The sequence below is a fragment of the Suricata suricatta genome, chromosome 16, assembly GCF_006229205.1.
Source record: "Suricata suricatta isolate VVHF042 chromosome 16, meerkat_22Aug2017_6uvM2_HiC, whole genome shotgun sequence".
In the NCBI taxonomy this organism is placed as follows: Eukaryota; Metazoa; Chordata; class Mammalia; order Carnivora; family Herpestidae; genus Suricata; species Suricata suricatta.
The window spans coordinates 53,195,619-53,220,865 of NC_043715.1; the positions used below are offsets into that span (position 1 = coordinate 53,195,619).

A 25,247-nucleotide genomic window follows, 5' to 3' on the forward strand; every position below is an offset into this window, starting at 1 on the left:
TTTATTTATTTATTTATTTACTTATTTATTTATTATTGCCAAGTTCGTTTTTCCACATATCATCCAGGGCTCTTCCCCACAAGTGTCCCCCACCATGACCATCACCCCTCATCCCCTTTCCTCCTCCCTCTTCAGCCCTCAGTTTGTTTTCAGTATTCAAGTCTCTCATGATTTGCCTCCCTCCCTCTTCCTAACTTTCCCCCCCCCCCCCCCGCCCCATTCCCCTTCCCATGGTCCCCTGTTAGGTTTCTCCTGTTAGACCTATGAGTGAAAACATATGGTATCTGCCCTTCAAAATATTTCCTTTCAGTCTTTCGAGTCCCTTCTCAAGATTCCTTTAAAATTTTGAATAAAAATTTGCCCCTTGCATCCACTCTCCTCACTGTCCCCACAAAAATCGAGAGTATTAGTGCACCGTGATCAAGTGCTGTATACCTGAATAAGGACAGGATTTTTATCTTTTTATCTTTCTTTTCTTTTCTTTTCTTTTCTCTTCTTTTCCTTCCTTCCTTCCTCCCTCCTTTCCTTTCTCTTTCTCTTTCTTCCTTCCTTCCTAGGCTCCACAAGTGGACTTGAACTCATGATCCTGAGATCAAGACCTGAGCTGAGATGCTTAGCCAGCTGAGCCACCCAGGTGCACCAGGATTTTTATCTTCTGGCAAATGTTTCCTTGATATTTCCTCCCGGGTTTGACAAAAGCAACCATTTTCCAGAATTCTTCTCCATGAGAGCCATTTCATTAAGAGACATTTTTTTAAACCACGTTTCTAAAAATTGAGATAGTCTACATTTAAGACTCTGCCTGTCTTCTAACACAGGTGTACTTTTTGAATTGTTTGTGGCAAATATTAAGAGTTCCTCTTATTCTACCTTATCACCAGCATTTTATACTTTTATTTTTTTTTTTGGATTTCAGCAATTCCAATAACTGGGTACTTGTATCACACTGTGGTTTTGAAAAAATGTTTTTTTAAGTCATCTCTACTTGGGGCTTGACCTCACAACCCCCAAGAGCAAGCGTCACATGCTCCTTTGACTGAGCCAGCCAGGTGCCCCCCAACCTGCAGTTCTAATTTGTAATTTCCTAGTAACAAATAATCTTGATAGCTTGTTTGCTGTCTTTTTAAATCTTTTTTTAATGTTTTTATTTATTTCTGAGAGAGAGAGAGAGAGAGAGAGAGAGAGAGAGAGAGAGAGCGCGGGACAGAGTGGGGCAGGGGCAGAGAGAGAGAGGGAGACACAGACTCTGAAGCAGGCTCCTGGCTCTTGAGTCACTGTCCCCACAATTCAGTTTTTTGGGAAAATTTCATGTCCCCCAAAAGTAACTGAATGGTTGTTTTGGTATTATTGACCTTTGACAATCCTTGATATATTCTGAATATAAGTGCTGTATCAGATGTACAATGTGGAGTTCTTTTCTCCCAATCTCTGGCTCCCCTCTTCTTAAATGTTGTGCTTAGAAAGTAGAAATGTTTAATAGAAAAAGAAAAGTACAAATGCTTCTCATTTTAACCAAGTCCAGTTTATCACTTTTTCTTTCATGGCTCATCCTTTACTGTCTTGCCATGAACTCTCTGGCTAACTTATTTGGTTGATGAACATTATCTCCCATTTGCCTCTCTCCGTTATATTTAGGTCTGGGACTTATCTTGAGTAAATTTTTGTATATGTTTAGAGTTAAGTGACTTAATTTATTTTTCTGCAAATAGAAATACAATTATCCCAGCATCCTTTGTTGAAAAGACTAATTGTTAGACCTTTGCCTCCTGAAGCGAGTCGCCGAAAGTGAAACCCACAGACGCAAACGGAGACAGTGTATGTGTTTATTGTAGTTCGGCCGAACGGCTTGCCTCCTGAGTGTTGGCAAGTCCCCAGTAGAGCGCGCCGCCGTGCTGAAGCTCAGGGCTTATACAGGTCACAGCAAAGCAGAAAAAGTCATCATTGAGGTCGCCAATCATAAGTTGACAGCATTACCTAGGGCTCAGTCACATTTTGACACACAACCATGAGATTCGGCAGAAACCTATTAATTTTCTCAATTAATTGTCTCAAGAGAGATTGAAGTGATCAATCATAAGTCCAAAGGGGAGGCAAAGCAAGTGCACAGAAGTGAGAACTTTGCGGTTAAAGGGTGGGATTCTGTAACAGTGTCTTAAAAGAACAGGTTAACCTTTAAGTTATAATTTATGGTTTACATCTTAGGACTCCTAGAGCTCAGTTTTCCAACCGTTGAATGTTCAAGCAGAAGGGCTGGAGAGTGAAACAATGGTTGGTAATTTTTCATTAGGGTCAGCTTGATCTGAGGAGGGTCTTATATAATCCCATTAAATTATCTTGGTACCTTGGGAAAAAAAGCTATTGACCTTAATATTTTTGGACTCCCGATTCTGGTTGTACCTTTTTCACTGGCGCCAGACCCTTGTTGGCCTCACTTTTAGTGGCTTTGTCCTGAGGCCCCAAACCCAGTCTCAGTTTAGGTTCCTCGCAACTGCTGTTTCCTCTAGTTGGTGTTGGCCAGCCTCACACTGGTGAGGGATAGAAGCAGAAAAATGTTCACATTTAGCCTGGAAGGCTAATGTACTGCCCAAATAGTTCTAATAAGGATCAAATATGTACTGGTTGCTACAGTTTTCTTTTTTGTAAGTTTATTTTGAGAGAGACAGAAACAGTGCTAGTGGGAGAGAGGCAGAGAGAGAGAATCCCAAGCAGGTTCTGCATTGTTAGCTCAGAGGCTGACACTGGGCTCGATCTCTTGAAATCTTGAGATCATGTCCTGAGACGAAACCAAGAGCTCGGGGCTTACCCAGACTGAGCCACTCAGGCCATCACCTGGTTGCTACATTCTTTTTTTATACCTTAAAAATTTTTATTAATATTTATTTATTGTTGAGAGACAGAGACAGAGGGGACAGAATCTGAAGCAGGCTCCAGGCTCCGAGCTATCAGCACAGAGCCCGATGCGGGGCTTGAACCTATGAACCGTGAAATCATGCCCTGAGCTGAAGTCAGATGCTTAAACGACTGAGCCACCCAGGTGCCCCTGGTTGCCACATTCTTAAAGGGTCTCATGACTGCCTGTAAATCTCACTGATAGTTACTATCAAACTGGATGATAAGCACCAGAGCTATCTTGTGAAAGTAGTTTTATGAGCAGAAATTCGAAGAGAACATTTATGATCCAATACTCCCTGCGTGTCCCCTTGCCCTTGAGCGGTAAGCACATAACCACCAGGTTCATACAGCAAAGGTGCAGCTCTTTCTGCCCACAGGTCCTGTCCCGGTGCTACTTAAATTACTTTAGTACGTTGCGCCACAAAAGTCTTAAGAATTCTTTCTTCACCATTTAGCTCAACAATCTCCCAACAATTCTGTACCAGTTGCTCAAAATCTGTTGCTGTTCTTAAAAACCTCCTCCTGCAAGCTGTTTTTCACCAGAAGCTTTCCAAGGGTGCCTGTTATCAGATGTATTTTCCTCTTTCCAGAAGTTCCTTCTCGCTGCACTATTCACACTTGAACTTTTACTGTTTGGAAACCTATCCGCCCCCCCCCCCCCCCCGAGAGAGAGAGAGAGAGAGAATGAATGAATGAATGAATGAATGAATGAATGAATGAATGAATCCTGGAAGAGCAGAGAGAAAGAGAGAGAAGGAAAGCGACAAAGTGAGAGAGAGGCGGAGCCCCAGCTTACCTGATGGGGGGCTAGAGCGAACCAAGGGTGAGATCATGACCTGAGCCGAAATCCGATGCTGAATGACTGAGCCACCGAGGCACCCGGAAACCTTTTTCAAAATACAGCATGTAGGGGTTCCTGGGTGGCTCAGTCGGTTAAGTACCAGGCTTTGGCTCAGGTCATGGTATCACCCTGCGTGAGTTCAAGCCCCGGGTCAGGCTTTGCACTGACAGCTCAGAGCCTGGACCTTGCTCTGGATTCTGTCTCCCTCTCTCTCTGTCCCTCTCCCATTTGTGCTCTTTCTCAAACAACAACAACAAAAACAGAATGGATAATATACACCTGGACTTTGCCACTTCCTGAATAGCTCGAGAATGAGCCTAAAATTTTATCCATCTTCCGCAAGACCCGACTTTAAGTAAATGAGATAATTTCGGCGGATTCTGACTTCCAGGCCGTCACTGGCTTGCAGCCGCAGACCCGCCCCCCGCCTTGTGTACGTCACTGTCCCACACCGGTTCCAGCATGGCCGCCCCCACAGCCACCGCCGGCGGGCGCGGACATATTGCTCCCGGAAGTGCCGGCAGACTGCTTCCAAGTCCTCACGTCCTCCTCGGCCGCCGTAGGCTGTCGTAAAAGTTGAGCGACGTTTCAAGGAATGGAAGCAATTCGCGGAAGTGGTACCTTGAGGCTCTCCGTGTGCCCTGGAGAAAATCAGGTCGGGGTTGGCTGTTGTCCCTTGGCGGGTTTCTGTTTGTCCCGTTGGAGGGTTGTTTCTCGCGGGATGACGAGGTGTCCGCAGGGTAGAGGTGGAGGAGGGTGGACCTGTTTAATTATGGGCGGGGATCGATCGGTCCTGGCGCAAAAGCGGAGGTGTTTGAAGGGAACCACGTGGGGGTCTGTGAGCAGGTGTCTGTGGTGGGGTCCTTTGGGGGGGGGGGTCATTAAACCGTTACGGGTCTGTAGAGATCACGACCGTGTCCGCGCTGTCCGGAGTACGGGGCTCCGCAGCAGGCGGTGCAGATCATTTACGATGATCGAAGTGTCTCGTTCTGGTGGGGACTTGATTTGGGGCTCACGATGTTGGGGCCCGGGTGGATGCTCGTGGATGCTCATCACATCGGGTGTCTCACGGGGTTTCGGATTAATAGGGTGTGTGTGATCCGTGTATGGTACAGAGAGATTTGTGAGGGCTGAAGCTTGACGCCAAGGACCTTGGGTTGAAGTTCGTAGCTGGGCTGCCGGGGCAGAAGGCTGCAGTGCTCAGAAGAGTAGTAGTTCGAAACCCTCTGTGGTTTTTTTTGTTTTGAAGCCTTTTGTCCAGGGGTTTACTTACTGCAGACCGAGGGACTAAATCGCCATCGCAGTCTGTTCCTCGTCGTCTGTGGCTGTTTTTTTTTTTTAAACCTTTTTTATGTTTTTGAGAGAGAGAGAGAGACAGCATGAGCAGGGGAGGGTCAGAGAGAGAGAGGGAGACACAGAATCCGACCATGGGCTCCAGGCTCTGAGCTGTCAGCATAGAGCCCGACATGGGGCTCGAACCCACGAACGTGAGATCATGACCGGAGCCGAAGTCGGAGCCGAAGTCGGACGCTCAACCGACTGAGCCACCGAGGCGCCCCGTGACAGAGATCTTAAAGCTGAAAGTGTATAACATCTGTCCCTTTGCAGAAAATGTTTGCCAACGCCTGCACTCACCTCTTAATGCGTAGCAGAGGCGAACACTCCTGCTTACTTGCCTGACACTCATTCACGCTATTGGTCAGAAGAATAAATCTTCTGGGGCATCAAATAAAGGGACACTGAGTAGGGGCGCCTGAGTGGCTCAGTTGATGAAGTGTCTGACTCCTGATCTCGGTTCAGGTCATGATCTCATGGCTTGTGAGGTCAAGCCCTGCATTGGGCTTCTGTGCTGACAGTGTGGAGCCTGCTTGGGATTCTGTCTCTCCCTCTCTCTGCCTCTCCCCTGCTTGTGCTCTCCGTCTCAAAATAAACTAAAAAAAAAAAAAAAAAAAACCACTTAGCAGTATTACAGGCGTGGTGTTACAAGGTGAGTGTCCAGCATCTGGGCCACCATTCGGACTCCGTTGTCTCCTCAACCCACAGGTCCTGAGGCCCCAGGAGGAAGAAGGATCATGTGAAGGAGAAAGAAGTTATGGATAATGGTGTTAGTTTTTATGGGATACCCTTGACTGAAGACTGAGATTTTTTTTTTCTTTTTCTAATTTATTTTCAAGATAGTTAACCTACAGTGTAGTCTTGGATTCAGGAGTAGAATTTAGTGATTCATCTCTTACATATAACACCCAGTGCTTACCCTGAAAAGTGCCCTCCTTACTGCTCATCGCCTATTTACCCCATCCCCCCCCTTCCCTCCAGCAATCTTCATTTTCTTCTCTGTATTTAAAAGTCTCTCTCTCTCCCTCCCTCCTCTCTCTCTCTCTTTCTAAATTACACTTCTCTTGGGGCACCTGGGGGGCTCAGTCAGTTGAACATCCAACTTCGGCTCAGGTCATGATCTCACGGTTAGGGGTTTGAGCCCCGCATCGGGCTCTGTGCTGACTGCTAGGTCAGAGCCTGGAGCCTGCTTCCGATTCTGTTTCTCTTTCTCTCTCTGCCCTTCCCCTTTTCATGCTCGGTTTCTCTCTGTCTCTCAAAAATAAATAAAATGTAACAAGTCAATCCATCAATCAATCCGTCACACTTCTCTTTAATAATGACTCAAAGTAGAATTTTAGTGTCTTCTTTTTTCTTCTTTCTTTCTTTCCTTGCTTTTCATCCAAGTTAGATGACTTACAGTGCGTTAGTGAATCCAGGAATTCATCCCCTACATATAACACCCAGTGCTTATTCCAGCAAGTGTCTTCCTTAATGCCCCTTTGCCCATTTAGCCCATCCCCTGCCCTACAACCCCTCCAGCAATCCTGTTTGTTCTCTATATTTAAGATCTCTTATGTTTTGTCCCTCTCCCTGTTTTTTTTAGCTTTAATTTTTTCACCCCCTTCCTGCTTTTATATTATTTTTGCTTCCCTTCCTTTATGTCCATCTGTTTTATACCTTAAATTCCATATATGAGTGAAGCCATATGATACTGTCTTTCTCTTATTTTGATTAGCATAATACACCCTAGTTCTATCCACATTGTTGCAAATGGCAAGATTTCATTCTTTTTGATAGCTGAGTAATATTCCAGTGTGTGTGTGTGTGTGTGTGTGTGTGTGTGTGTGTGTGTATCACATCCTAATTCATTCATCAGTTGATAGACATTTGGGGTCTTTCCATAATTGGGTTATTGTTGATAGTGCTGCTATAGACATTGGGGTACATGTGACCCTACGAATCAGTGATCCTGTATCCTTTCAATAAATACCTAGTAGTGTAATGGCTGGGTTGTGGGGGAGTTCTATTTTACATTTTTGGAAGAACCTCCATACTGCACCAGAGTGGCTGCACCAGTTTGCATTACCAGCTAGCAGTGCAAAAAGTTTCCTCTTTCTCCACATCCTCCCCAAGATCTGTGGTTGCCTGAGTTGTTAATTTTAGCAATTCATACTAGTGTGAGGTGCTATCTCATTGTGGTTTTGATTTGTGTTTCAATGATGATGAGAGGTATTGAGCACTTTTTCATGTGTCTTCTTTGGAGAAGGGTCTATTCATGTCTTTTGCCCATTTCTTCACTGGATTATTTGTTTTTTGGGTGTTGAGTATGATAAAGTCTTTATAGATTTTAGATACGAACCCTTTATCTGATATGTCATTTGCAAATATCTTCTCTCGTTCTGTTGTCTGCTTTTAATTTTGTTGATTGTTTCCTTTGCCGTGCAACTTTTTATCTTGGTGAGGTCCCAATAGTTCATTTTTGCTTTTGTTTCCCTTGCTTCCAGAGACATATTGAGTAAGAAGTTGCTGTGGCAGAGGTCAAAGAGTTTTTGTCTGCTTTCTCCTCTAGAATTTTGTTGGCTTCCCATCTTAAATATTTAAAAAAAATTTTTTTTTCATTTATTTATTTTTGAGAGACAGAGAAAGACAGGACACAAGTGGGAAGGGCCAGAGAGAGAAAGAGACATAGAATCTGAAGCAAGCTCTAGGCTTCCAGCTGTCAGCACAGAGCCCGACGTGGGGCTTGAATTCACAAACTGTGAGATCATGACCTGAGCCAAATCAGAGGCTTAACCAACTGAGCCACCCTGGCGTTCCTTCCCATCTCATATTTAAATCTTTTATCGATTTTGAGTTTATTTTTGTGTATGGTGTAAGAAGGAGGTCCAGGTTCATTCTTCTGCATGTTTCTGTCCAGTTTTCCCAACATCATTTGCTGAAGAGAGTGTCTTTATTCCATTGGATATTCTTTCCTGCTTAGTCAGAGATTTGTTGGCCATACATTTGTGAGTCCATTTCTGGGCTCTTTATTCCATTCTATTGACCTAAATGTCTGTTTTTGTGCCAGTACCATACTGTCTTGATGATGACAGCTGTGTTATATAGGTTGAAGTCCTAAATTGTGATGCCTCCAGCCTTGTTTTCTTTTTCAGGATTGCTTTGGCTATTTGGGGTCATTTCTGGTTCCATACAAATTTTTTTAAGTTTATTTATTTATTTTTGAAAGTGAACATGTGCACATGTGTGCACGTGGTGGAGGGGCAAAGAGAGAGAGGGGGAGAGAGAATCCCAAGCAGGCTCAGGCCTGATGCGGAGCTCGAATTCATGAACTGTGTGATCATGACCTGAGCTGAAGTCAGACACATAAACAACTGAGCCACCCAGGTGCCCCTGGTTCCATACAAATGTTAGGATTGTTTGTTCTAACTCTGTGAGAATGCTGGTGTTATTTTGATGGGGATTGCATTGAATATGTAGATTGCTTTGGGTAGTATTGCCATTTTAACAATATATGTTCTTCCAATCCAGGAGCATGGAATGGTTTTTTCATTTTTTGTGTGTCTCCAATTTTCTTTCATACACTTTCTATGGTTTCAGTGTATAGATTTTTCAACTCTCTGGTTAGGTTCATTCCTAGATATTTTATGGTTTTAGGTGCAATTGTAAATGGGATTGATTCCTTGGTTTCTCTTTCTGTTGCTTCATTGTTGGTATATAGGAATGCAATCAATTTCTGTGCTTTGATTTTATTTCTTGCCACTTTGCTGAATTCATGGATCAGTTCCAGCAGTTATTTTGGTAGAATCTTCTGGGTTTTCCATATAGAGTATCATGTCATCTGCAGAGAGTGAAAATTTGACTTCCTCCTTGCCTATTTGGATGCCTTTTATTTCTTTGTGTTGTCTGCTTGCTGAGGCAAGTATTTCTAATACTATGTTGAACAACAGTGGTGAGCGTGGACATCCCTGTCGTGTTCTATTTTGGAGTCTCTTATGGTTTGCCTCCCTCTCTTCTGTTTTTATCTTTTTTCCCCTCCCCTTCCCCTATGTTCCTCTCTTGAGTTTCTCAGATTCCACATATGAGTGAAATCATGTGATAATCTGTTTTTCTCTGATGACTTATTTTGCTTAGCATAATACCCTCTAGTTCCATCCATGTTGTTGCAAATGAAAAGATTTCATTCTTTCTGATTGCTGAGTAATGTTCCATTGTATATATAAACCACATCTTTATCCATTCATCACTTGATGGACATTCGGGCTCTCTGTATTTTGGCCATTGTTGATAGCGCTGCTATAAACACTGGGGTGCATGTGCCCCTTCCAATCAGCATTTTTGTATCCTTTGGACAAATTCCTAGGACTAGGGCAAGCACCATTTTAACAATACGTTCATGTTTTCATTCTGCTTTATTTTTTTATCAAAATATATATATTTTTCAGGAATAGAAGTTAGTGACTCATCACTTACATATAACACCCAGTGCTCATCTAGGACGGAGATTTCCGAAGAGTAGTTACAAGCAGACCCAGAAGACACAAAGCAGTTTCCCCACGGCCAGCTGTTTTCAGAGAGCAGAAAAAATGATCCAGGCTCAGGTGACTTTTGGTTTATTATATTCTTTCCTTTGTTCCCTAATGGAGTTGTAGAGGCCTATAAAAAATCAGTTCCATTAATGTGAAAAGTATACATACGTATATCTTTTGCCTGTCATCTCCATATGGATGGTGTTTCTAAGTTAATGAGAAGATTGAACTTCTGCCTGTTATAGAAACTTATCATTAGATGAATGGATGGATGACTGAGTGTACAATTACAAAATATTTAGTTATTTGATTTGCCCACATTGTATCAAAATGAAAGCCCCACTACATATCTAGATAAAGCCTATAGAGTGGAAATAGACAGAAAAGTGTTAACATCTCTTTCATACCATCAAAAGGACATCACTTCATTAGACAGCACTATTATTACAGGAATCCCTGACGCTTGATGATGTGGCTGTGAACTTCTCCCGGGAGGAGTGGCAGCTCCTGGCCCCCACTCAGAAGAGCCTGTACCGGGACGTGATGCTGGAGAACTACAGGAACCTGGTGTCCGTGGGTGAGGACGGCTCCCCTGTGTCCCTCAGAGGGTCCCCATCAGTGGCCTTTTCTTTCTCGGCTTCTTAAAGCCCTGGAGTATGTGTGCAGCTCTGAAATTAGATTCTCACTCCCCTCCCTGGCTCCAGAGACATGGGTATGTTCTCCCTTCACCTGAGTGCAAAACCTTTACTTTGTACAAATGTATACTATTGTGAGATATATACATATGTGTATATGTATATACATGTATGGTTTTGTATACATGCATACATATATTTTTGAATATGTATAGGCACGTATATTTTTGTATACATATATGTGCATGTACATGCATATTTATATATATATGCACACACATATTTAGTGTGTGTATATGTACATATATGTATATCTTTTTTTTATCTTCATCTCTAATTTTGGCACAGAGCTCCTATAACAGTTGTGATTTCCTAGGTTATAAGAAGATAAATGTAAAATGGGTGTCTTTTGTTATTTATATAAGAAGACCCTATCAACCATATTTGGGTTCATGTTGATGAGGTGATTTTGGAAAGCCACTATATACCCTAAGGATGGGGTCTGGTTGCAACCATGACTAGAATCAACCATGATTAGAAGGTTGCAACTTTCAGTTACACCTTATCTCTGGGGAAGGAGAGAGAACAGCTGGAGTTTGAGTCGGTCACCAAAGGCTAATGATTTAATTTACTTAATCATGCCAACTTAATGGAGCCTCCATAAAAGCCCAAAAGAACAGGTTTAGAGACCTTTGAATTGGTGAACACATGGAGGCGTGGCGAATGTGGGGTGCTCGGAGAGATCATTGGGGCTCTCTGCCCCTTCCCACATACCTTCTACTGTATATCTCTCTAATTGGGCTGTGTCTGAGTTATATCTGTGTATAATAAACCAGTAATGTAATAAGTAAACGGTTTTCCTAAGTTCTGTGAGCTGCCCTGGCAAATTAATTAAACCTGAGAAAGGGGGTTATGGAAACCACCAATCCATTCTTAGTCTGTCAGAAGCCCAAGAAACATCCTGGACTTGTGATTGGTGTTTGAAGTGGAGGCATGCAGTCTTGTGGGAGCGAACCCCTAACCTGTGGGATATGAAGCCATCACCTGGTGGAGATTGTCAGAACTGATCTAAATTGTTGGACACCCAGTCGGTGTCCTCTGGTGTCACAGAATTCCTTGATGTGTGAAAACCCCACGGATCGGGTGTCAAAAGTCAAGCACTGTAGTAGAGTATCAACAGGAGAGAGACATTCAGGGCAGTATGTTCTTCCTTTATAATGTGAAAAGTGTTCTGTCTTCAACTATAACATTCTGTGGTTTTCTCTGACCCCAAGCCTAATGCTTAGTCTTCTGTCATTTCCCACAACAGGTTTTCACCCCAGCAAACCAGATGTGCTCCCCAAGTTGGAGCAAGGGAAACCAGCAGGGACAGTGGAAGATGGCATTCCCTGTCGAACCCGTTCAGGTGAGTCAGAGAACCAGGAGGGGGCTGGGCTGTGGATATCATATTCTAGTTGGTCAGATAAGCGTTACTGCTGTGAGAAGGTTTGAGGTTAGGTAGGCAGTGCCTCTATGCATCTCCCATTGTGCGACCTCTTTTTCTTTGTAGGAGTTTAGAGAAAAATATGCCCTTTATCTGTTCTGGGATCTATTCCATTTTTATCTACATCTTAATTTTTTGCTTGTCTGCATAGTTTTTGTTCTTAGGATTCTCTGATCTCTCCCTTTCCCTTCATACTCTTGCACCTCCCTTGCTATAAAAACCAACTGTCCAAGGGCCTCTCTCCAAAGAGAAAACTTTAAATTCCTCACTGTCAGGGCACCTGGGTGGTGCAGTTGGTTGGCCAGCCAACTTTGGCTCAGGTCATGATCTCACAGTTTGTGGGTTCAAGCCCTGCGTCAGGCTCTGTGCTCACAGCTCAGAACCTGGAGCCTGCTTCTGATTCTGTGTCTCCTTCTCTCTCTGACCATCCCCTACGTGTGCTCTGTGTGTCTCTCTCTCAAAAATAAATAAAAACGTTAAAAAAATTAAATTCCTCACTATCTTCTGACTACTGTACCCCTCTGTCCCATCAGTAGTGTCAATTTTCCTTCCTTACCTCCACCCCAGCCTGGTTGCTGGGTCCTCAGAGGCATCACTGTGCCCTTGTCCTCACTCTGAAGTTCTCCCAAGGTTCTGTTTTCCATCTTCTCACCTGGTCTAGTCCTTCACACTTTTTTGCATTCTAATAAGTTAAGTTTCTTCTGTTCACCAGAGAAAATTCCCAAAGTGACTTCTTTTCAACGTGATCTACCAGATTTTCGGTCTGTATAATCCACTCATCCCCATGGCAACTCTCCAGAGTTCCCAATAACTACAAGGAGGTCGTCTCCTCTTCCCTCCCAGAAAACCTCTGTAAGTTTTGGTTCTTCTTACTCCTCTGCATCTTACATCCTGGCCGTGCAGGCATGACCTCAGATGTTCCCTGCCTGCAGCACACTCTTCTTTAAAGGAATCAGTTGTTCATGAATTTTAACTAAAAAGATATTTTAACATGCTCTATTCTCTGGACCCTAAGCTCCAGATCATACCTCATGCCTACTTTAATTCCTTTGTGTATTTACTAGTTTTGAACTTTATTTTTGTTCGTTGTAGATGTTACACTGCTGTGTTCATTTCCCTAAAACTTGCATTTTTTTCATCGTATTTGATGATATTAAATCCCAGTTAACTACTGTTGTGTGACATGAAATTCCTCTTTCTATGATCTCTATGATAGAGCATCTCGTTCACACAAAGGCAGGGGCGCCTGGGTGGCTCAGTCAGTTGAGCATCCAGCTTTGGGGCTCAGGTCATGATCTCATGGTTCGTGGGTTCGAGCCCCACGTCGGGCTCTGTGCTGACAGACAGCTCAGAGCCTGAAGCCTGCTTCAGATTCTGTGTCTCCCCCTCTCTCTGACCCTCCCCTGCTCAATCTGTCTCTCTCAAAAAATAAAACATTAAAACAAATTTTCAAAAAAAGGCAGAGTTTCATCATCTCTTCTACACTCTCTCCAATGTGTTCTCCAATGTGACTGCTTCCTTCATTCATTCCTTTAAAAATTATTTTCTGGTAGCTTGGCATTATGTACTTGAGGGTAAGAGCAGTAAGAAAAACACATACAAATAGGTCAAGAGCTTTCATTCTAAGAGAAGGAATGAAAAAATAATCAAAATAAACAAATAAATAATAATGTCTAGTGAAAAGTACTGTGAAAAGTGAGTGAAAAGTACTGTGATAAAAGTTTAGTCACCGGGGCACCTGGGTGGCTCAGTCGGTTAAGCGACTGATTTTGGCTCAGGTCGTGATCTCATGGTTCGTGAATTGGAGCCCCATGTCAGGCTCACTGCTGTCAGTGCAGAGCCTGCTTCAGATCCCCTGTTCCCCTCCCTCGGTGCCCCCTCCCCATATGAGTAAGTAAATATTTAAAAATAAGTAAACATTTAAATAGAAAACCTTAGTCACCATAATGGAACAGTAGGGTCTTGGTCTTCTTAGGAATGGAACACCCCTGATAAGGTGCCTTAGAGCCAAGAGGTGAGGGAAGGTAGTAGGCTGCTGGATTGGGCGTGTTCCAAGTAGAGACCGTAGCAACTTCATTTTTTTTAAGTTTATTTATTTTGAGAAAGAAAGAGATTGGGAGAGATATCAAGCTGGGGAGGGGCAGAGAGGGAGAAGGAAAGAGGATCCCAGGTAGGCTGCATGCTGTCAGTGCAGAGCCCAACTCAGGGCTCAATCTCATAAATGGCGAGGTCATGACCTGAGCCAAAATCAAGAGTCAGACTGAGCCTCCCAGGCGCCGGAGAACATAGCAAGTAACATGTAATAATTCTGGTTTCAAAGAATTCCCCTGCTGTGTATAAAGTGGACAGTAGCTGGCAGGGGCGTGAGCAGGAAAGCCATGTAGGAGGCTGTCGTACAACATGACAGATTGACTGCGTTCCCAATAACCACAAGGATACAGTCATTATGGAGGGCAGATGAGATTTGACATTTAAGTAAATATGGGCCAGAAAAGGAAGGAGTGGATGGAGGTTGGAGATAAGACTCTGGGGGTGAAAGTGGCTATAAGGAACATTAAAACAGCATGATTGAAGAATGAGTGCTTGGCCTTGGCTTTGATTGGAGGATTAGGAAATCCTTAAGGTACATTTGAGCAAGTAGATCAGTGATGTGAGCAGCCCCATGGGTAATGTTCCAAAGTAAAACTGGAAAGTTCAAAGGCCTGAGGCAGGAGTGGGGTCTGAAGAATTTAGGAAGAGTGGACAGAGCAAGACTGGAGAGAAGGTAGTGGGGCAGTGACTGGGGGTTGGAGTAGCAGGTCACAGAAGGGCCTTTCAAGGACATGTTAAGACCTTGACTTTAATCCTCGTGAGATGAGAAAATATTAGGAAGTTTCACGTAGAGGAGGCTTGACATGATGTAATTTATGTTAGAAAGGATCACTTTGGCTATTGTGCAGAAGGAGACAGGACCCGGCAGGGGAGGACTAGGAAAGCCAAGTGGGAGGCTGCTGCTGTAGAATGTGAAAGAAACTGGCTTCCACAAGGGTGGAGGGCATTGGTGTTGGTCCGATTCTGGTTATGACTATAAAGAGAGCTGATGGGGTTGATCACTGAGGTAGGTACTGTGTGTGAGCAAGAGAGACTGATGATAGAGGTGCTGAGATCTGTCCTGGTTAAAGGGGAGACTGGAGTTGTCATCACTGTGATGGATGGAGGTGCTGTGTGGAGGAGGAGATTTGGGATGGGAAATCAGGAGTTCCCTTTTGGAACTTGTAGGTTGCCCTGAAGTGCTTGGAGCCCAGAGTGTATCATTATTGTTGCTCCCCAAGGCCAACCACGACAATGAGTCCTCCAGGGAGGCCTGTTTTCCAAGTGTACTCTGATTTCCCACACCTCTCTCCATCTCCAATGTTCTTTCCCACCCGTTTTCACAACCTGCAGCTGTTTTCCTTGTGTCCTTCTTTGCCCTTTAAGTGGTTTTGCCAAATGGCATTGTAGGCTCTCTGAACATGACCACTCTGTGTGTGTCCATGTCCCTAACGTGAGCACATGCCCTGTGCACTGTAGTCATCAGTAAGGATTTGTAACGTGAGGGAGTCTGTCTCTCACCACTTTGGATGAGGTGGCCCTCCAACCCGTGGTCTGCTGCTCGCGGTAAATTGTGTGTATTTCAGTCTCTGCATGTTTTGTGAGGCCTCCTTTAGAAAGGAGTCAAATCTATATTCATTGTGAATGATCTAACCTTGTTTTTACGGTAACTACTTTTATAGTTTGGGTTATATATATTATTTTATCTGATGTGCAAAAACATTAAAATATAGCTTTATTGAGCCTAATTTCATAGGGTCATCACTAAATAGACACCTTACATCAAGGTAGTTTTTAAAAAATTTTTTTTAATGTTTTTTATTTATTTTTGAGAGACAGACAGTGCAAGCAAGGGAGGGTCAGAGAGAGAGGGAGGTACAGAATCTGAAGCAGGCTCCAGGCCCTGAGCTAGCTGTCAGCACAGAGCCCGATGTGGGGCTCGAAACCACAAACTGTGAGACCATGACCTGAGCTGAAGCCGGTCGCTTAACCAACTGAGCCACCCAGTCACCCCACAGCAAGGTCGTTTTTTTGGCCTGGCCCGCAGGTCAGTCGACACAGGTCCTGAAAGAGGGAGTGAGAAGCAGGGGGCAGGGGGCACAGAGAATGGAGGCAAGACAAAATCTCTGATCAAGCCTCAGTTTATTGAAAAAACACACACACCTTATATAAGGTTCAAGGTGAGAAACAAGGCAGCTGACCTAGGTCGGTTGCTAGGAAACAGGGTCAATTGATTAAGGCTAGGGTAAAGGAGGAACCAAACTGAAGTTTTTAGCACAGCGCCTGAGGGGCTAACACTGCCCTGCCTGCAGGCGGTTGATCTTTGTACTTCTGGCAGCTCCCAACAGGTCCCCCTTTTTTATCTTTTCAAAAAAGAGCTACTTCCAGAAAATGATAGTATAGGCAAGGAAAGGACTGTGCCTGTCTTAGGTTGGAGGCCTGCCGATCCTTCTTAGCCGTCATGGGCATACCCAGAAGCCTGTGTCTGAGTAGCCTGTCTTAGGTTGATAGGATGGTAAGGCCTCTCTTACCCGTCATTGGCTAGCCAGCCCACGCCTCTTGCCATAATATAGCTCTTCATTGGCCTCCAGATTGGCCATATCGAGCTTATGATAATGGACCTGGGTAGGCTGCATCTTGATAGCATCTATTTGCTGCCTTAGAAATGCCATGACCTTATTGAATAGAACAGGGCCCAAGGACACCAAGATCAATAAACCCGCAATAGGTCCTAAAAGTGGAGGAGATAGGGTAGAAGTCCATGAAATCTACTGAGGAAAGGACTGTCGAGTTCCTTCCTCCTCTTCTCCAGGTCTTCCTGAAGCTTCTTAATCTTATTTCTCCAATCATCTAGAGAAGGTGTCACCATTACTCAAACATGGTCCCTAAAAGAAAGGACAAAGATTTCTCTCAAGGAGATTTTTTCTCCCTGGAAGGCTGAGTATTATGATCAATTTGCTTTACTAGTCTCTCCGGCAACCATCGTGCTGCATCTGCTTGTTGTGAGTAGATGCACACTGCTCCTCATCCCCAGATCAAGACTGGGTCTGGACCATGCCATTTATTATCCAAGGGGTCCTTCCAAAGCACAGTAGCAAAAGTTTTTTTGCATCTCATTGTGCCAGAGACGTTCAGCAGCTGAGTGTCCTTCTTTATACAAAGTTAAAAAACTTCAAATAAAGAGTGAATGATGTAAAAGGTTTCTGGGAGATCCCTTGATGGGGTACCATTCCCCCTTTTTAATTTTTTTAAGGGTATTTTTTAAGGATAGATGTGCCCATTCTACTATACCTTGTCCTTGTGGGTTATAAGGAAAGCATTAGGTTTTAAGCCTCTATGCTTAACGCCCACATGTGAGACCCCTGAATTAGTAGGTGAGCAAGAAGGACAGTTTCTGCTGGCTCTCGAGCAAACAATTGTCTGCTTCTTTTTCTCCCCTTAATAATTATTTGTGCTACTAAGGATGGATATTCGGCCAAAACCTTCTTAGGAGTAGCTGATACATAGAGCCATTCTAATATTCCTTCTTGCCATAGGCAAGCAGTGGGAGAATGTTTCGTTGGTAAAATTATTAAAGACCAAGGCTTACTGTAATTAATCCTTGTAAGCATGGCCCCTTGTAGAGCCTCATTAACTTTAGATAAGGATTCCAAGGCCAAAGGAGTTAACTCTTGTTTGGAATTTGGATGGGAGTCTCCATGCAAGATCTCAAACAGCAGAGTAAGATCTCTAGTAGACAGCTTAAAAGAGACTGAATCCAATTAAAATCTCCCAATGGTTTTTGAAAATCATTTAAAGTACATAAATGCTCTGTCTTTAATTGTAAAGGCTGTTAAGTTACAGTTTGATTTTTAATTATTCTTCATTCCAGTCAAAGCCTTGGTAAAATAACCAATATTTCCAATGGTGTCCTACTATAAAATGAACAGATTCTTATTCAGTTTGTGCAAACAATTGTAACTGCCATGAAAGAAAGAATACTGAGTTTTTGAATTCCAGACAGTTTAAGTAGAGAGAAAAATAAATGCTTTAGACAAACAAATACTTTATATATCATAGATATCTTAAGAGAAAGTCTCTTAATCTGGATAAGCAAACACCAAAGGAACAACAATGTTTCCATCAAGAGTTACAAAACTATAATTTTTATTAGTTTACCTAACCCTATGTATTTAATTTTTGTTTAGCTTGAATGCAGCTTTTAGCTCTGGAAACTTCTACTCATTTTAGTTTTAATTTAAAAGATGTTAAATACTGTATTTGTTTTAAAAGTCTTTTTTACAACTTTCCATGAAGAAGAAACACGTTCTGTGACAAAATCTAGAAATTTAGTGACACTTATATTTTGATTACTGAAGGTGTTAAGTAACGATCTTATACCAAAACATTAAAACTTTAGGGACTGCACATCTATTTGAGCAGTTGCAGCATTTACCCGTGCAATATAACCTAATGTATGCCATCGTACTAGAGTGCTTTTTAAAGTAACTTGGCATCCTCAATGAAAGGGCCTAATTGGCTAAAAGACTCTTCTATCATTTGAATACTGGGGATTTGTTAAAAACCTTAGGAAATTACAAAGCATATCCTAAATAGAATTACAAATTCTTACTAATCTGAAAACTCTTATTTATTAAATCAAAGTGGCAATAAAAGATCTTATTTGCCTTTGGGATCCTTCAGCAAAACCTAACTCCTGTTTAACCTAAGCAATTAAAGACCTGATAAAGATCAGACCTAAAGCTTTTGACTTCTTAACAAAAGAAAAAGCCTCCATTTACATAGTCTTAACCGGAGCAGACCAAAGCTTGTCTTTTGAAAGAGCAGAATTTCAACCTTATGCCAATGTACCTTTAATATTCCATTCATCTCAACCTCACACATAAAATTCTTTTTAATGATTTTTTTTTTTATGAACCTTCTATAACTTTCCTTTGCCTTTAAACTTTGTCCCAAAGCCATTTCTATCCAAACAACCAATCTTATTTAGGACGAAATTACTTTCTTTTACTCTAAACAAAAATGCTCTTTTAGTTCTTATACCTTTTTTACATATCCCCATTTTCCTGCATATAGGGTTGCCTCTTTTTTATTTTTCCCCATCAGTCTGGAGTACACTTAGAATTTTAACTCTTAGAAAACTTAGTCTCCTATTGAGGACTTAGTAACTAACTGAAAGATGTTTATACCAGAACTTTTCTTAGATGGAAATTTTATGAACCAATTAAATACAAAGTAGCATTTTAACAGTTTTAAAAATCCCCAGTTGTTTTGCCACAAATCAAAAGCCCAAGCATCTATAGATCTCATCCTGTATTAATATATCAATCACTAGTTGTGGCTTTTAGTTTTTATCTTGTCAAACAGCCAATGAATTTAATCTCAATTTATTATCAAGTAAAACCTTAACATTTTAAGTTACCAAGAACCTTTAAAACCATTTTAACAACTACTCATGAAAACTATAGAACAGACCAAATTAACCATCCTTTTAACATACACTTGTTAAAAATTGGAGCAGATATAAGAACCTATTTGACTTTTGGCAGATTCAGATAGAACGTAAGTTTCTGTTTTTATCTCAAACCAACAAACTTACACTGGATAAGTTTTGCTTGAGCCCAGGTAAGACACTTTGTTCCCTATAGTTGATTTTAACCTCGAAACTTGGTGCAAAAAACTGTTTTTTGTGGTCTATTGTTTCTTATCACCTAAGGCAGAGGGAGAAGCTAGTGTTATGCAAATTGGCCTCTCCCCAGCCAGAGATAGGCAACCTGATGGCCCTCTGGTTGCCCTGGGCAACGGGGCAGTACAGAATAATGGGGGAAGGGAGAACCGGTAAGGGCTCCCCAGGGGGAGAGAAGGAAAATTTCCAGTTTAAAATTTTGTCAGCTCTGACAGAAGAGCAGGTTTGAGGCTTTGGTTTATTTAGTTTTGTTTAACCAGTAGAATTAGGCAATCCATGTGAGTCCAGAGAAGAGAAGGAACCCTTCCCCGGAACAAAATGAGTCCAGCAGCTGCTGGGAAACATTCCCTCAGGTCTCTGTCCCGAGGTAGACCAACAATAGTTAGTTCCAATTATAGCCATCATCCTGGGAAATGAATGAGGAAGAAACCCTCACTTCCACAAGGCAAAAGAACACAGATTTACTAAAGAGCTGACTGATGTCTTGGTGTGGTCCCGGGGTGGGAAGTAATGCTGTGTCCAGCCTTCCACTCGATACCCCAGACAGAAAGCACATGTGCATTTAAAATTTAGATGATGAACTAGCTTATCTCCGGAGGTTTAGACAGGTGACTCTTAGAGATTATTGGCGCCATTTTCAGGGTGAAAGAAAATCTATATAGAGTCCTTTTTAGACTCCATATGGCTCAAAACTTAATTTACATTCTTCATATCAATAAAGAGTTCTCTTTCTTTAGACTCTTTATGGCCCAAAGCTTCTCAAGTTCTGACCTACCCATCTCTTTAACTCTGCCCATCTTCACTCACACACACACAGCAGAGGCTATAACATTCCCTCCCACAAAGGTTTTACAAACAAGATTGAGACATTAGAAAAACACTGAACTGGACAATCTCTTTACTTTACTCATTTTCCTTACTTTCTTTCTACATTTAGAAAAACACTAAATTGCTTTTTCTTAACCTTTACTCCCCGTGCCCTGAGGGTCTCTGTCGGACCATTTATTCCTTGCCCCAGGAATTCCGATCACTCACCCGAGCACTGGACCACGCGGCAGGCTCCCACGTGGCCGTCTCCCTATAAATCTTGAGCACTGGACTACCTCGTGGCCGTCTCCCTATAAATCTTTTAACTTCGGCCGTTACCTCTTTCTCTTCTTCTTTTTCTCTTTGATCGGTTTCTTCACTGGATCGCTCTTACTCAGGTTCGCCTCGCATCAGGCGCCACTTGACTGTTCCGACCCGGCCGGCAGGTCCTGAAAGAGGGAGTGAGAGGCAGGGGGCAGGGGGCAGGGGGCACAGAGAATGGAGGCAAGACAAAATCTCTGATCAAGCCGCAGTTTATTGAAAAAACACACACACCTTATATAAGGCTCAAGGTGAGAAGCAAGGCAGCTGACCTAGGTCGGTTGCTAGGAAACAGGGTCAATTGATTAAGGCTAGGGTAAAGGAGGAACCAAACTGAAGTTTTTAGCACAGCGCCTGAGAGGCCGACACTGCCCTGCCTGCAGGCGGTTGATCTTTGTACTTCTGGCAGCTCCCGACAGTTTTTAAGTAATCTTTCTTCCAAATCAAGATGATGGTGAATTCCTTGTTTTTTTTCTATCCTAGAAATATGGAAACTTGATGACTATTTACAGAAGCACTTCAAAAATGAAATCATGGAGAATAGCCTAGAACAATGGTATGAACATAACGCATTTGAAATTAATGCTCATCAGAGCACAACTCATTCCATGTTAAGGCAAAATTGTGATATACATGACTTATGTGGAAAAACTATGAAACCAAACTTAACTTTACATAACCAAAGCAGAAGCAATGAAATAAAGAACCCTGCAGATCCTATTGGAGATGGGAAATCCTTCCTCCACACTTATAATGAACAATTTCATACTAAAATTAAATCCCCTGAAAGCAGAAAACTCATCAGTACTAAGTCCCAATTCAGCAAGCATCAGAAAACACAAAAAACAGAGAAGCCTCATGTATGCAGCGAATGTGGGAAAGCCTTCAAGAGGAAGTCCTGCCTCACTGATCATCAGATCATTCATACAGGAGAGAAACCCCACAGATGTTGTCTGTGTGGGAAAGCATTCAACAGAAAGTTCATGCTCACGGAACACCAGAAAATGCATACAGGAGAAAAACCTTATGAATGTAATGAATGTGGCAAAGCCTTCCTCAAGAAATCACGGCTCAAAATACATCAGAGAACACATACTGGAGAGAAACCATACATTTGCAGTGAATGTGGAAAAGGCTTTATCCAGAAGGGAAATCTCATTGTACATCAGCGCATCCATACAGGAGAGAAACCTTATATATGCAATGAATGTGGGAAAGGCTTCATCCAGAAGACCTGTCTCATAGCACATCAAAGACATCACACAGGAAAGAGTCCCTTTGTGTGCAGTGAATGTGGAAAATCCTGTTCCCAGAAGTCAGGTCTCATTAAACATCAAAAAATTCACACCGGAGAGAAACCCTTTGAATGCAGTGAGTGTGGGAAAGCCTTCGCCACAAAGGAAAAGCTCATTGTCCATCAAAGAACCCACACAGGCGAAAGACCCTATGTCTGCAATGAGTGTGGGAAGGCTTTTGCGTACATGTCTTGTCTTGTTAAACATAAGAGAATACACACGAGAGAGATATGTGGAGATTCAGTCAAAGTGGGAAATCCTCCCTCAGAGGGTAACGGCTTATCACAGACTAGTGGTGCTGTGCAGGAGAAAGGCCTTGTTAGTACAGTGACTATGCAGATGCCTTCTGTGGCTTGTCAGACGCCATTAAGCATCAGTGGACTCTTAGCAAATAGCAATGTGGTCATAGTGGGACAGCCTGCGGCCAGATGCGCACCCTTAGGAGACAACAGAGGGTTTGCTCAGGACAGAAACCTTATGAATACAGTGAATGTGTTCGTGCCTTCTGTGGTCAATTATGTCTTATTTTATGTCACAGGAAACCAGTAGGAGGAAGCTCGGAGACATTCTACGTGGAGAAGGATTGAGCAAAAATCTCTAGATTGCATATGGCTGAGAAGCATATACTGAGAGGAATGGTGTAAACGCTGAGGCTGGGAAAGCCTGATCTCATCCTGTTAAAAATATGCGTTGAAAAAAAATATGCATTGATACAGAGGCATAATCTGGTGTTAACCCAGACATATACACATCAGTTCCTCTATTGTCTGTTAAAGGAATGGAGGAAGTCTGAGTTCAACGAAGTGGAGGAAATAAGTAGGTGAATTTTAAAAACATACAAGATCATGTGTATCTGGAATGCTGCTATGAATGACCAATCAGGAGAGGGCTAATGTTGGGTGGGTGGGATATAGGGCATGTGTATATCAATTCAGTTCCCCACACCAAGGTGAAGGATTAGTTGGAAACTGGGGTATCTGCCATAAGCTCTTAAAAGTTTATTTTATACAGAAGCACTCATGAAAGCAGCCTTAGACAGAGTCAGTTCATTCGCTTACAGAGTATTTGTCAAATACTCCCCTTGTACTGGGTTCTGTTCCAGAAGCTGAGGATACAGTAGTGACCAACAATAGGAAAAGCCCCTGGTCTCCTGGAGACAGCACTGAGGTTACCGGATTATCTTTAAGTGGTATGTTTACACACCAGCGAATCTAATAAGAGAATGGAAATATCCACACTAGGTGAAGTAGTCTTGGTTTGTTCTGTTTGTTGTAAGAGAATACTGTAGCCTGGATGGCTTATAAAAAAAGAAATTTATTAAACAAAAAAGAAGTGCAAAGTTTCTACATAATGAATGTTTCAAAACTTTCTAATTATGACAAGTCTTGAATAAAAAATGGAAAAAAAATTATTTCTTTGGGGAAGCTGCGAAGTCCAAGATGAAGGTGCTGGCAGATTTGCTGCCTATTGAAGGTCTGTTTCCTGGCTCACAGAGGCCGTTATCTCACTGTCCTCACATAGGGGAAGGGGAGGGGGGTTCTCTGGAATGTCTTACAACAGCAGCGATCTCATTCATGAGTGTTAGTTACATCCTCATTACCTAATCACTTCTAAAAGGCCTGCTTTTAAAATTTTATTTTTAATGTTTATTCATTTTTGAGAGGGAGGAGAGAGACAGAAAGAGAGAGAGAGAGAGAGAGAGAGAGAGAGAGAGGATGAGCAGGGGAAGGGGCAGAGAAAGAGAGAGCCACAAAACTCAAAGCAGGCTCCAGACTCTGAGCTGTTAACACAGAGTCACACGTGGGGCCCAGACACATGAACCGTGGGATCATGACTAGAGTCAAAGTTGGACGCTTAACCAACTGAACCCCCTAGGTTCCCCATCAAGGGCCCACTTAATGCCATCATATTTTGGATTAAGCTTCAGTGTATGAATCTTAGGGGGATACAAGTAGTCCATAGGAGATACAGAGTATCTTATCCCCTCTTATATGTGGAGGACACATTCTTTTTTTTTTTCTCTCTTAACAGTTTATTGTCAAGTTGGTTTCCATATAACACCCAGTGCTTATCCCCACTAGTGCCCTCTTCCATGCCCATCACCCCTCTTCCCCTCTCCCCCACCCCCATTAGCCTTAGTTTGTTCTCAGTATTTAAGAGTCTCTCATGGTTTGCCTTCCTCCCTCTCCCCAACTATATTTCCCCCTTCCCCTCCTCCACGGTCCTCTGTTAAGTTTCTCCTGTTCCACTTATGAGTGAAAACATATGGTATCTGTCCTCTGCCTACTTAACTCACTTAGCATGAAACCCTTGAGGTCCATCCATGTTGCTACAAATGGCCAGATTTCATTCTTTCTCATTGCCATGTAATATTCCATTGTATATATAAACCACATCTTGATCCATTCATCAGGTGATGGACATTTAGGCTCTTTCAATGATTTGGGTATTGTTAAAAGTGCTGCTAGTTTATTGTCAAGTTGGTTTCCATATAACACCATATAACACATATGAACATTGGGGTACATGTGCCCCTATAAATCAGCACTCCTGTATCTCTTGGGTAAATTCCTAGCAGTGCTATTGCTGAGTCATAGGGGAGTTCTATTCATAACTTTTTGAGGAACCTCCACACTGTTTTCCAGAGCAGTTGCACCAATTTACATTCCCACCAACAGTGTAGGAGGGGGCCGTTTCTCAACATTCTCTCCAGCATCTATAATCTCCCAATTTGTTCATTTTAGCCACTCTGACCAGCGTGAGATGGGAATCTCAGTGTGGTTTTGATTTGCATTTCCCTGATGATGAGTGACGCTGAGCATCGTTTCATGTGCCTGTTGGCCATCTGGATGTCCTCTTTGGAGAAGTGTCTATTCATGTTTTCTGCCCATTTCTTCACTGTATTGTTTTTCAGGTGTGGAGTTTGGTGAGTTCCTCATAGATTTTAGATACTAGCCCTTTATCCGATATATCATTTGCAACTATCTTTTCCCATTCTGTCTCGGTTGCCTATTAGTTTTTTTTTTCCTTTGCATTGCAGAAGCTTTTTATCTTGATGAGGTCCCAAGAGTTCATTTTCGCTCTTGATTCCCTTGCCTTTGGGGATGTGTTGAGTAGGAAGTTGCTGCGGTTGAGGTCATGGAGGCTGTTTCTTGCTTTCTCCTCTAGGGTTTTGATGGTTTCCTGTCTCACATTCAGGTCCTTCATCCATTTTGAGTTTATTTTCGTGTATGGTATAAGGAAGTGGTCTAGTTTCATTCTTTTGCATGTTGCTGTCCAGTTCAGCACCATCTGTAAATGAGGCTTTTTTCCATTGGATACTCACTCCTTCCTGCATTGTCAAAGAATAATTGGTCATACATTTGTGGGTCTAA

General features: G+C 42.6%; 1 protein-coding gene across 3 annotated transcripts; it reads left to right on the forward strand.

Moving 5' to 3' along the window:
- The first annotated feature begins 4,314 nt into the window (after positions 1–4,314).
- Positions 4,315–23,219, forward strand: LOC115281195 (zinc finger protein 350-like). Of its 3 annotated transcripts, XM_029926532.1 has the most exons (6): positions 4,316–4,388; positions 5,777–5,837; positions 9,493–9,648; positions 10,027–10,153; positions 11,521–11,616; positions 21,062–23,219. In XM_029926532.1, the coding sequence occupies exons 3-6, from the start codon at positions 9,634–9,636 to the stop codon at positions 22,420–22,422; spliced, it is 1,599 nt and encodes a 532-aa protein (XP_029782392.1). In that variant the 5' UTR covers positions 4,316–4,388; positions 5,777–5,837; positions 9,493–9,633; the 3' UTR covers positions 22,423–23,219. The 3 variants fall into 3 exon arrangements, with proteins under 3 accessions (XP_029782393.1, XP_029782392.1, XP_029782394.1); XM_029926533.1 differs by lacking the exon at positions 5,777–5,837 and having other exon boundaries at positions 4,315–4,388; XM_029926534.1 differs by lacking the exons at positions 4,316–4,388; positions 5,777–5,837; positions 9,493–9,648; positions 10,027–10,153; positions 11,521–11,616 and adding an exon at positions 12,466–12,546.
- Positions 23,220–25,247: the final 2,028 nt, after the last annotated feature.

Bases quoted from the DNA above. Each gene is read 5' to 3' on its own strand.
- LOC115281195 (XM_029926533.1), top strand. The intron at 10,154-11,520 runs GTGAGGACGGCT...TTCCCACAACAG, and splicing joins CAGGAACCTGGTGTCCGTGG to GTTTTCACCCCAGCAAACCA. The intron at 11,617-21,061 runs GTGAGTCAGAGA...TTTCTATCCTAG, and splicing joins TCCCTGTCGAACCCGTTCAG to AAATATGGAAACTTGATGAC.